At 44.9% G+C, this 12958-nt stretch overlaps 1 protein-coding gene across 10 annotated transcripts in view; it reads left to right on the top strand.

The window, feature by feature from the left end:
* Window positions 1–12958, top strand: part of KIAA0319L (KIAA0319 like) — a 120445-nt gene that overhangs the window by 102699 nt on the left and 4788 nt on the right. For 6 of the 10 annotated variants that reach the window (XM_036845573.1, XM_036845532.1, XM_036845555.1 and 3 more), the window contains 5 exons: window positions 38–197; window positions 5273–5415; window positions 6264–6386; window positions 7116–7206; window positions 10047–10138. In XM_036845573.1, the coding sequence (XP_036701468.1) occupies window positions 38–197; window positions 5273–5415; window positions 6264–6386; window positions 7116–7206; window positions 10047–10138 (609 nt within the window). Of the gene's footprint in view, window positions 1–37; window positions 198–5272; window positions 5416–6263; window positions 6387–7115; window positions 7207–10046; window positions 10139–12958 lie in introns of those variants that run through there. The other 4 variants (XM_036845582.1, XR_005019183.1, XR_005019182.1 and 1 more) reach the window with 4 other exon arrangements.

Genomic DNA, 12958 nt, shown 5'->3' with positions numbered 1-12958 from the left:
TACTTCTAAAGCCATGACTGATCCACATGCTTTCCAGATCCCAGGAAAAACAACCTGGTGGAGATCATCTTGGATGTCAACGTCAGTCAGCTAACTGAGAGGCTGAAGGGGATGTTCATCCGCCAGATTGGGGTCCTCCTGGGGGTGCTGGATTCCGACATCATTGTGCAAAAGATTCAGCCGTACACGGAGCAGAGGTAGCTGGGCAATGAATGGGGGGAGAAAAGGAAAGACCAGGGGGTCCCCTGGGCTTCTTGACTGAGCTGAGAAATAGTGTGGGTAGGTAGAGAAGGGTGGGCTCTCTGACCAGGAACCACTCATGGTGTTCATTTTTTTAATGAAGAAGAAATGTACTCTTCTAGTACAGGTAATGGGCTCTGTACTAGACACTGCAGCAGGGTGCAAGGTCAGAAGAGGTCTATGATGTTTGAAGACCATAGTCTAGTAGGGGAGATAATCAAGTTAACATATAGCATCAGTACAGGGTGAATTTGACAGAATAAGTGCTATTGTAAGCAGATAGTGTAGGGGTTCCCCAGGGAAAGAGAACCAGGCATGGCTTTCTTGACGTAAGCAAAGCCATTTTTGGCCTAAGCCATTTTGTGACCTAAGCCTGGCCACAGTACTTGCCCTTGAACAGGTCTCAGTAATGAATGATCTTAAGGGAAAAAAAAAAGTCAGGAACAGGGAGTTCCCTGGTGGCTTAGTGGTTAGGATTCCAGGCTTTCACTGCCTTGGCCCTGGTTCAATCCCTGGTTGGGGAACTGAGGTCCCACAAGCCGCATAGTGTGGCCAAAACAAAACAAAACAAAAAAGAATGCAGGAACAAATGACTCTTTTCACGCAAGAGAAGTAACAATAGCAAAAATAGTAAATCAGTTGTAAAGACTCCCAGTTCTGTTTCAGTGGTAAAGGTAGCCTGAAGTACTCGACAACCAGATCAACTGGAACCTAAGGAATGATGATATCGACCTTTTCTGACCCTCATGACCCTCAGCTAAAGCTTGGACTCTGTTGACTTTTGTCCCAATTCTATGCTGAATTCTCCTCTGCTCAAGCCCCTTCACGAATATGCATGTACCCTGAGCTTAAAGCTTCCGCAGTTTTGCTGCTCACGGAGACACTGCTTTGGGAAAGATCCCGGTGTTCTCTTTACTTGCCGCAAGTGATAAAAGTCTTCCTTCTCCTCGTTTTTGGCTTGGTTGTGTCTTTTGGCTCAACACCACGTAGAGAACCCAGTTTTCAGGTAACACAATCATGGAGACACAGGCAAGGGCGATTAATTCTTCCAGGAGGGTTGAGGTAGTCCAAAGATTTTCCAGAAGTAAAACTTGCACTGATCAAGCATAGAAGGACTAGGAGGAAATTCAGAATAGGGGAACAGCATGAGCAATGGTCCTGTGGTACGAAAGTATGGAGTTTCCTCTGGAAGAAGTCCTGGGGTTCAGAGCATTTACTGGGCCCTAGGATATGGGGGACAATAAGGCTGGCTCTGTAGACTGAGAACAGTCATAAGCAAGCCAAGCAGTTTAGTTTTAATACTTTGGATAGGAGGACTCAAGTTAGTTGGTTTTATATGTGTGAATTTTTTGTTTGTTTTGTTTTTGAAGCAAGGATATTAGATTTTTTTTTTTTCCTTAGGGAGATCGGTAGTGTGGAGGCTAGACTAAAATAGGGAGAGATCAGGACATCCCTTGCAGTCCATTTGTTAAGACGCCGCGCTTCCACTGCAGGGAGTGCAGGTTCAATCCCTGGTCTGGGGAACTAAGATCCCGCATGGCACACAGCGGGGAACTAAGATCCCACAGGCTGCACGGCTCGGCCAAAAAAAAAAAAAAAAAAAAACAGTAGAGAGAGACCAAAGGCTGGGAGACCAATCAGGATGCTTTTGGACTAGTCTAGTAAAAAAGGTGATAACACCTGAATTGAGGTAGTGGCAGTGGAAATGGCAGAAGAGAAGAGAAAATTAAAAGAAATTCAGAGGTAAATCAGCAGGACTTGGTGACCTTTGTGGAATGAAAGTGAGTGAGCCATCAAATACAAGGACTTTTGTTCGGATGCCTAGATAGGTGGTGAAGGCCATTAACAGACCAGGGGTGCAAAAGGGACCGGTGTCAAAGAAAAGATAATGAGTTCAGTTTTGACTGTTTTATTTGGGGTATCTTATGGGCTACATAGGGACAGGTAGTAGCACGTATAGGCTGGAACTTGAGGTGGAAGGAACGGCCTGAGATAGGGAGTCACTACATACAGGCAGGCATTAAGGCCATGAGGACGGATGAGTCACACTGGGGAGTGTCAAGAGGGTTGAGGACAGAGCTCTGGAGGACATCAATATTTAAGGGGGAGGCAAGGAAAGAAGGGCCAGCAAAGGAAACTAAGAAACAGCCGTCAGAGAGATGGGAGGAAAACCAGGTGGGAGCGGTCTGCTGGCAGTTAAGGGACAAGCTGGCAGTAAGGGGGGCTGCCAAAGGATTCAGGTGCTATAGAGACAGGTGTGGTGAGCAGGCAGAACAGGCTTTTGGGTTTGTAGTTAGTAGATCATCAGAACTATAGTGAGATCATTTTACTTAGATGCTGGGAGAAAATTTTTTTCATGGTTTGAGGATACAGAGATGGTAAGTATAATGCCTCTTTGAAGAGGCTTGGTGTTGAAAACAGTATGGGAGACAAGCTCAGAAGAACACCTTTTAAAGATAGGAAATACTTGAACATTTTTATAGACTGAGGGGAAGGTGCAGAGGAAAGGTAGATGGTGGAGACTGGGGAGGCGGGTTATAAATGGAGGTAGGTCTGGGGCGCTGGCTGTGGGCAGAGCAGGAGCAGGACTTTCCCTGGAGGTAGGAGGAAAGGAGGGAAGATGTGCTATTATGGGTGAATTCAGAAGTAGAGAAGGGTGAAATTTGAGAGTATTGGTACCAACGTCCTGTTTTTTCTCTGAAACTGGAGGCAAGGCCATCTGCTTTGAGGAGGTGAGAATGAGGTGAGCAGCCTGAGGAAAGTGGTAAAGGTTGAGAACAGCAGCTCCAGGAAAGGATGCTGGCTTTGAGCAATATTGGGGTCTCAACCAAGGTTAGAGACATGAGGTGAGAGCAGCGATTCCCAACTCCAGCTGCATAATAGTATCACCTGGAGCTTTTATGAACATACCATTACCCAAGCCTCACCCCCACAGATTATGATTCAGTTGGTCTGGAGTGAGGTCTGGGCACCTAAAATTTTAAAACTCCCCAGGGAATCTAATATGCAGTCAGGGTTCACTGGGTCAGAGACAGCATGATGTTTAGGACTTTCTTTTTAACCTCTGCTCAGCAGCCTGGGAATAGGAAAAGGGAAGGTGACTGCTGGGATCGATCAAGCTGGTGGGAATTGGCTGGGACAAAACAGTGGAAGACACTAGCGAGAGTGTGGGTAAGAGCATTGCGGAAGGGTTTGCTTGCACACTTGCCGTCACTGCATCTGGGACACGAGGAAGAGAGAAGCATCGCAGTGACTCTGGGTTTCGGGCTTGGCCTAGATTGGCTTAGCTGAGGAATTCAGGAGGAAGATATGATTGGAGGGAGATAGTGTATTACAGTGGGAAAGAGCATGGGCCTCACACCTGGCAGACCTGGCTTCTGAGCCCTGCTCTGTTAGTGGCAGCTTTGTGACAGTGGGCAGATTACTGCGCCTCTCCGAACCCGTTCTTCACTTATAAAAATGCTAGCACCCATATTACAGGGTTGTTGAAGATTACATAAGATAATGTTTGTGTAGTCTCTAACACATAATGAGTTAGTGATTATTATAAGTTTATTTTGGAACATTTTGGATTTGAGATGCTTGTGGAAGATCTGGTATAGATATTCTAGCAAGCATTTGCAGATACAGATTTGGTCACTCAGGAGGGACATAGGAAGAGGAGACAAAGATTTGAGGGTTATTTGTATATAGACAGAAATTGAAACTGTAAGCATGAATTAGGTAACTAGGAGAAAATATGAGAAATGACCACATATTTCTTTAAATTAATTTTTATTGAAGTATAGTTGCTTTACAGTGTTGTGTTAGTTTCTGCTATACAGCAAAGTGAAGCAGTTATACATATACATATATCCACTCTTTTTTAGATTTCTTTCCCATTTAGGTCACCACAGAACAGTGAGTAGAGTTCCCTGTGCTATATAGTAGGTTCTCATTAGTTATCTGTTTTATATGTAGTAGTGTATATATGAGAAATGACCACAAATCTTTTATGGAAAAGGTTTGTTTCTTGATTCTGGAGTTTATAATACCCCATTGTTAGCCTCACTATGCAGCAAGCTTTTAAAAGTCTTTTAGGACAGGGCTTCCCAAACTTTCATGTCAATCCACCCATAGAAAATGATGCTGTTTATATGGCACTTTGGGATAAATAGACAATTATACTGGAAGCAGCTGGTCCAGGGCCTCTGGGATACCCAGGTCCCACCCAGCCACCCTGTGTGCTGTGGGGATCAATACCTGGGGCTCACCTATAAACCCAGTGTGACCCACTGATTGGGAAAGTTCAGTTTGTGAGACTAACACGGAGTCACGAAGCAGGCTGCCAAAAATGGAGACCAAGACAGAGAGAACAGATTTTGTGCCACCCAGAAGTGAGTTCAGACATGGTCTACCTTGGACAGAAATTGACGGTCAGAAAGCAAACAGATTCTGGGCCTAGAATAACATAATCTTGCACTGGCCACACCATTGTGTAGGGTCTTTATTGTTGCTGTCGTAGTAATGATCATTTTGGCTATGTTTTGACCTATGGATAATGCTTTGATGCTGTCCAACAATTTATATTTTACAAAGCACTGTGGTTTGTCTTACAGATAACTCAGGCACAAACCCAACAGCACCACACTCTTAGCTGTTAAAAGGCTAACAGCAGGGATGTACCCATAACCAAATCCCCATTTTTCTGGCCTCCAGTTACCTTTTGGAATAGGTCTTCTTGTTAGTTGGGGCAGCTTAGGCCTTTTCTGAAAGCATAGGCTTTAGAGTCAGACATATCAGGGTTGGGATCTGGCTCTGCCATAATTAACTGTGTGACCTTGGGCAAGTTACTTAACCCCTCTGAGCCCCAATGTTGTCCTCTATAAAATGGAGATGATGCTGATGACCCCTTTCTCACGGGCTTCCTGTGAGAGGATGTGTATAACACTTAGCACAGGGTCTGGCACAAACAGAAGGCACTTAGCAAATGATAGCTACTGCTATCGTGTTGGCAGCTTCAGCTCATTCATACTGTTGCGTGTCTCTGCAGCACCAAGATGGTATTTTTTGTTCAAAATGAGCCTCCTCACCAGATCTTCAAAGGCCATGAGGTGGCAGTGATGCTCAAGAGTGAGCTGCGGAAGCAAAAGGCAGACTTTCTGATATTCAGAGCCCTGGAAATCAATACTGTCAGTGAGTAATTCTGGGAAGTCGGGAACGAGAGTCCACCCAGTGTCCACAGCTCACCTGTCAGTCCCTGCTGTCCTTGGGCTTCATTTCCTGTTCTCTGGGAACAAGGAGATAATCACTTGCCTCAACTACCATTTTTTTTTGAAAGAGTCTCGACTCGTTGCAGAGCTTCTTAACCTTCCATGGGCCCCTGAGATAGCATTCAGAGGGGCTGTGAGTTTGAATGGGGAAAAAATTACATCTTTATTTTCACGAACCTCTAACTGAAATTTATTGTTTTCCTCAATCATGAAGGTAGGCAAGAAACTTCAGTTAGTATTAACAGAACATGTGACTTTAAGGCAATAGAAATCTCAGATAATTTTGTATCATACTACATAATGAAATAGCATTTTTACTCATCACCACTTCAAAATTATGACAGTTGTTAGACACACTTCTAGATCTTGTTACTTAATATTTTAATAAAGACACATATTATTTTAAAGTTTTGTATTCTTAAATACTTCAAAAACATGTATAGTATAATTGCCTTCCTTTGTAATACTATGTGTTTTATTTTGGCAATTATTCAGAGAAGGGGGTCTGTGGGACATGAAAGATTAAGAACTGCTGATGTGGAGAAACAGCAAGTAAAAACAATCTGGAGCCTTTCTAACTGCTCCAGTTTTATCCGTGATGATAATAATGGGCACTGTGTCCAGCTATAACGGTTCTTGGGGCAGATCTCCAGGAAATGTCATCACAGGCCATTGAGCAGGGGATCCCTTCGTATCTTCATGGGCACTGGAATTTGGTCAACCCCCGGCTCTGACTCCCGTTGACTTTTTTCCCTTTCCTGCTACTTTCAGCATGCCAGTTGAACTGTTCTGACCATGGCCACTGTGATTCATTCACCAAACGCTGTATCTGTGACCCTTTTTGGATGGAGAATTTCATCAAGGTGCAGCTGAGGGATGGAGATAGCAACTGTGGTGAGTTTTCTGCTTGGAACTGTGCCAGCTGATTTGGCGTTGAATGTGGCTCTGAGTTGAGTGGGTGGGTGTCGGTGTTTCCAAGGCAGATGAGCAAAAGCAAGGAGAAGAACTTTGCGTATTTTCTGTTTGCAGAGGACTTTTACTTCCTTCCTCCACACTCGCTCAAGGTTAGAGGAAAGCTCTGAAGCAGTTTTTTGTTTTTGTTTTTGTTGTTTTTTGGCCTCGCAGCACAGCTTGCGGGATCTTAGTTGCCTAGTTCCCCGACCATGGATGGAACCTGGGCCCTGGCAGTGAAAGCGCTGAGTCCTAACCACTGGGCTGCCAGGGAATTTCCCTGAAGCAGTTGTTTAAGAAGAAACAAGCTTAAATCAAACCAACTACAAAATGCAGCCTAAATCAGACGAGCTGCAAGGCCTCCTGTCTTTTTGGAGTGCCTACTCTGGCCCCATGGAAGCCCGTAGGTTTCCATTCCCCCCTTTCCCTCTGTTAAAGCTCCTTACAACCTGCCCCACTGCCCCAGGGTCTCAGAGCACCAGCTAGAAAACAGGGGCAATTCATAAGGTTTAAAGTTTCAGCTGCCTTTAACTCCAAAGTCTCACCTTCCCTGGGGAGCCCCGGGGGCCTCCTTGTTTACAGAGCGAAGCCATCTCCTGCCCAAGGTGGGCAGCCCAGACCTCCCTTATAGCCTCTCTCTTCACTGCCCTAATATTTTGTTTCTCTTGGCAGAGTGGAGCGTGTTATATGTTATCATTGCTTCCTTTGTCATTGTTGTTGCCTTGGGAATCCTCTCCTGGACTGTAATCTGTTGTTGTAAGAGGTAAGATGGACTTTGCCTGGAAGTTTGTTCAGGCTTCTAATTACATATTTATTCATTAGAGAGGTATCTGGCACCTTCTACATTGAGGGCGCTGCGTCCTGGGTTTCTTCCCTTCCCGTCACTGTTACATGCCATGGCCCACCCACGGCATGCACAGAAAAGTTCTCCTTACCTCTGACACTCCTGAGGGCAGAAGCACACTCCTTTAGGCTGAGAGGCTGTCACTGCAGTGATTTGCCACCTGGAAAACGTGGCTGTGGCTGGAGTGGGAGTGGGAGGGCCTGGGGTGTGGACCTGGCTCTTATCTCTAGGGTGTGTGGCCTTTAATACTCCACACCTCAGCCTCACCACCTTAGCACATGGGTTCTTTTTTTTTTTTAATTGGGGTATAGCTTTACATTGTTGTGTTAGTTTCTGCTGTACAGCAAAGTGTATCAGCTTTATGAATACATATACCCCCTCTTTTCTGGATTTCCTTCCTGTTTAGGTCACCACAGAGCATTAAGTAAAGTTCCCTGTGCTGTACAGCAGGTTCTCATTAGTTATCTATTTTATACATATTAGTGTATATATGTCGATCCCAATCTCCCAATTCATCCCACCACCCCTTTCCCCCCTTGGTGTCCATATGTTTGTTCTCTACATCTGTGTCTCTATTTCTGCCTTGCAAACAGGTTCATCTATACCATTTTTCTAAATTCCACATATGTGCGTTAATATACGATATTTGTTTTTCTCTTTCTGACTTACCTCACTCTGTATGACAGTCTCTGGGTCCATCCACATCTCTACAAATGACCCAGTTTGGTTCCTTTTTATGGCTGAGTAATATTCCATTGTATATATGTACCACATCGTCTTTATCCATTCATCTGTCGTTGGACATTTAGGTTGCTTCCATGACCTGGCTATTGTAAATAGTGCTGCAATGAACATTGGAGTACATGTGTCTTTTTGAATTATGGTTTTCTCAGGGTGTATGCCCAGGAGTGGGATTGCTGGGTCTTATGGTAATTCTAGTTTTAGTTTTTTAAGGAACCTCCATACTGTTCTCCATAGTGGCTGTATCGATTTACATTCCCACCTACAGTGCAAGCGGGTTCCCTTTTCTCCACACCCTCTCCAGCATTTAGTGTTTGTAGATTTTTTTGATGATGGCCATTCTGACTGGTGTGAGGTGATACCTCATTGTAGTTTTGATTTGCATTTCTCTAATAATTAGTGATGTTGAGCAGCTTTTCATGTGCCTCTTGGCCATCTGTATGTCTTCTTTGGAGAAATGTCTATTTAGGTCTTCTGTCCATTTTTTTGATTGGGTTGTTTGTTTTTTTGATATTGAGCTGCATGAGCTGTTTGTATATTTTGGGGATTAATCCTTCGTCCGTTGCTCCGTTTGCAAATATTTTCTCCCATTCTGAGGGTTGTCTTTTCGTCTTGTTTATGGTTTCCTTTGCTGTGCAAAAGCTTTGAAGTTTCATTAGGTCCCATCTGTTTATTTTTGTTTTTATTTTCATTACTTTAGGAGGTGGGTCAAAAAAGATCTTGCTGTGATTTATGTCAAAGAGTATTCTTCCTATGTTTTCCTCTAAGAATTTTATAGTGTCTGGTCTTACCTTTAGGTCTTTAATCCATTTTGAGTTTATTTTTGTGTATGATGTTAGGGAGTGTTCTGATTTCATTCTTTTACATGTAGCTGTAGCACATGGGTTCTTAATTTGTCTGCCTCCCTTTCAGTTTGGGATTCTCGCGTGTACATGTTTTTACATAATTGTAGACTTAGGTTAGTCATGATTAAGTCTTTCATTTAGTTTTTTAATTTAAATTTTTATTTTAATTTAGTTTTATTTTTATTTAGGTTTTTTCATTTAGTCTTCCTATCTAGTCTTACAATATTTAATGGTAACATTTATTATGTTTTTAATTATTAATAATAGGTATCATTTCTATGTTTACTGTGTACCAAGCAAAAATGTATAAAATGTGTATAACATTTTATAAATTTATTTATTTATATTTATTTTTGGCTGTGTTGGGTCTTCGTTTCTGTGCGAGGTCTTTCTCCAGTTGCGGCGAGCGGGGGCCACTCTTCATCGCGGTGCACGGGCTTCTCACCGTCGCGGCCTCTCCCGTTGCGGAGCACAAGCTCCAGATGCGCAGGCTCAGTAGTTGTGGCTCACGGGCCTAGTCACTCCGCGGCATGTGGGATCCTCCCAGACCAGGGCTCGAACCTGTGTCCCCTGCATTGGCAGGCAGACTCTCAACCACTGCGCCACCAGGGAAACCCCTGTATAACACTTTATACATTTTATAGGTGTAATATCTTTTTTAATATGCATAACAGCCTTTTCTCAGGAAAATGACATTTTCCATGGACACACAGTCAATAAATGGCAGAACTGAGATTCAACCTGCAATATAATCTCACAATAAAACTTAGAAAATTAAAAGAATTTTTAAAAATTCCCACCAGCCTAAGACAACCACCATTAACAACGTTTTGCTGGTTTAATGCTTTCCTCCACTCTCTACCCTTCAAGCATAGGAGTGTCATTTTATTTACATTTTTAACCCATCTATCCTTCCTTCATTGCCACTGTGGAGTGGTGAGTCCATGATAAAATGATAATGTTTCCTTTACCTTTTCCCAAATTGGTGAGGACTGTTTGAATAACAAATCACAGTTGCTACCTTTCCCAGCTGAGAAACAAGGAGAAACAGCCCTTCCATTAAGCAGCATCCCCCAAGACAGGGCTCTGCATGCAATCTGGCTGCCACCCTGTGGTGGGCTACCTGAACCTCACACAGAACCTCTTTCCTGAGCAGGGGATTGTGTTTTTCAGGCAAAAAGGAAAACCTAAGAGGAAAAGCAAGTACAGGATCCTGGATGCCACGGATCAGGAAAGCCTGGAACTGAAGCCAACCTCCCGAGCAGGTAGTGGCCCCGGGAACTGGGAACTGGGAACTGGGGGCGTCTAGATTGGTGCACTCTCCCTGAAGAGCCACCACCATCACCAGTCCCTCCTAAATGTGTTTTTGCTGGCAGCTCTTTGTGCTGGAAAAGCATCTTGTCCCCTCCCTGATGAGGGCTCAGGGTCGGCTTTGCCCTGTTGGGGCAGAAGCTGCCCACTGGACAAGCTCGGACTCCAGGGCTCACTTCTTAGTGGTCCTTTGACTGTGCCGAGGGGCTCAGCCTCTTGCTTTCCTTTGTCTGCTCGTTCCCCTCAGGGTTCCTGCCTGGAGTTGAGCTTTTCAAGGTGCCCCTGTAGTCGGGCTCAGGGACCTTGGTCTTTTATTCCTGATCAGTCTGTCCTTTCTGGGCAGACAAGGTGAGGCCATGAAGAGATCAAAGCCAGTGTCTGCCAGCTGGCCTCCTTGCCAGCCAGCCATCCTCTCCCATCTTCCTCTCTCCAGTGTTTGTCAGGTAGATCCACAGGCTCCATCACTGTCTTAGAGTAGGTGGAGGGCAGCTCCCCTGCTGGCTCCAGGTGCACTGGGCTCATCTGCCAAAGAATTTCCAGCTGCACAAGCACTAAGACGACTTTCAGTGATGGGGCTCGGAGGGCCAGGGTGGGTAGAGGGCCCTCCGTCCTTGTCTGGACTAGGTCATTGGTGAGGTTCCCATTCATCATGGATGCCACAGGACAGGCCTCATCTCTTTATGGGAGCTGGACTCTATATAGAGCTATTCCTGAACACTCTGCAAGTAGAACTGTTTTTATACAAAGTATTTATTAAACGTCTCTCATACTTAAAGCTTCGTATTAGGAGAGGCTGTAAGGGGACTATAGAGAGTTCTAAACCATAGGCTCTGCCCTCAGAATTTCACTGTAGCGAGGGAGAAGACATATGAGAAGAGACTAAGTGCTCATAGGCAGTCTGGGCTCTGTCAGCACCCAGGCAGCTTGGTTAGGGAACACTGTGGGGCGGTGCCTGGAGGCTGGGGCCTAGCGAACCACAGACGTGCAGCCAGAGCGCCGCACAGGATACTGAGGATGAGGCCTCGAGGGGAGAACGTTGCACAGCACCGTCCGCAAGGTAGCCAAGGTTGTGTTCATGTTGCTCTGGCAAGGTTTTTCCACTCCTTGAAGTTAATTCGCGACTTACTTTTGGTCGGGTAGACATGGCCTTGGTGAGCTTACGTCACTGTGCTTTTCTGAGATCCTCCTCCTTGCTGATACCTCTCTTTTCTAAACAAATTTTGTTGGTTCATATTTCTGTCCAGAAAGCACTTTCTCATCCTTCCCTTAACCTGCCAATCAAAGTCGTGCTTATCTTTCTCCCACATGTGTGCCAGGCCCTATGCCAGATACTGGTTATATTACAGTGAACTAAACAGAAAGACGTTGCTCTTGTGTAGTTTATGTCAGGCCGACATTAAACAAACAAATTCACAAATATACAAAATGTGATAATGGAAGGTCTTTGTAAAGAATAACACTTAAGCTGAGACCCAAGGGACGACGAGAAGGAGAGTAAGGCACGTGAAGACTCTGGGAAATAGGATTGCAGGCAAAGCTGGTGAAGGCGCAGCTGCTGGAATGAGGAGAGGGCATTTGAAGAAGACATGGTGAGCATGGAGTGAGTGGCACAAGGCTGGACAGGTGAGCAGGGACCTTGCTGTGGGTTCCTTCTAAGAGCAATGGGGAGCCATGGGTAGTTTTTTTAAGGAGGTGCATGGTGCAGTTGGATTTACATTTTAAAAAGACAACTGTGGCTGCTATGTGAAGGAATTGGAGAGGCAAAAGTGGGTGAGAGGAGATTAGATAGAATGCCCTTATGGTGGAGAGATGATGAGATGGAGAGAGGCAGATGGGTTCCAGATACATTTTGGGGGAAGACTTGCTGAGGTTCATGATATGTTTTCCAAGGGGTGGTGAGAGAAAAGGAGAAGTAAAGGATGGTGCCCAAGCATCTTCTCTGAGCATCTGTGGATTGGGTGGTTTTATTACCCTAGATGCAGAAGACTGCAGGAGAAGCACTAGAGAAGATCATTTGGTTTAGAACAGTTATGAATGGGGTTGAGGAAATGAGGCTGGAGGATGAAATTATGGGGAGTTTTGAACATCAGCCTAAGGAGTTAAGCATTTATTCTGCTGGTGATGAGAAGTGACATCTTGAAAATACTGGCCTAGTAAAATAGTCTAGTGACAACATTTCATTCATTGAGGAGATCACAGGTGGAGGCCAGCAAGGAGATTCTTGCGACGGTCCGAGGAGGGATGATGATGGCTCAGACAGCTTGGTATCAGTGGGATGCAGGGACAGGAAAGGTCCCGGCTGCCTTCTGACATGAGGGACAGGGCCTGATAGCCCTGACGACAGAACTAGGACAGTCGTTGCAGTTTGGGTAAGAGAAGACGAATTAAATTGAACTCAGCAGAACAGGACTGGATAGGAATCTTCTGTATGCTGGTGACAGTCGGCTCCGCAAAAGTAGATCACATCCCTTCTGTGGAGAGTGTCGAGGGACAAAAGAAGAGTCCAGGGCTAAGGAGCTGAGGTGAGGGAGGAGGGGTGTCACCAGGGAGCAGTCAGCATGTTTGCTGCTGCAGAAGAAAAGGGTAAGAATTGTTGATGACGGCAGTGACGACACTGGAGAAGTTTCTGGTCACCTAAAGAACTGGAGTAGATGGTGAGTGATACATGGCAGAAGTCAAAGTGCAGTTTATTTAGGAAGTACGTAGGTGGTGAGACAATGGAGGCCCTAAATATTTAAAAGTCCTTTTCGAAGTTGAGCAAGTAAGTGGAGATT

The sequence above is a fragment of the Balaenoptera musculus genome, chromosome 1 (genome assembly GCF_009873245.2).
Source record: "Balaenoptera musculus isolate JJ_BM4_2016_0621 chromosome 1, mBalMus1.pri.v3, whole genome shotgun sequence".
Lineage (NCBI taxonomy): Eukaryota > Metazoa > Chordata > Mammalia > Artiodactyla > Balaenopteridae > Balaenoptera > Balaenoptera musculus.
The sequence above is the reverse complement of the archived record's forward strand: the minus strand, read 5'-3'. Positions and strand labels throughout refer to the sequence as shown.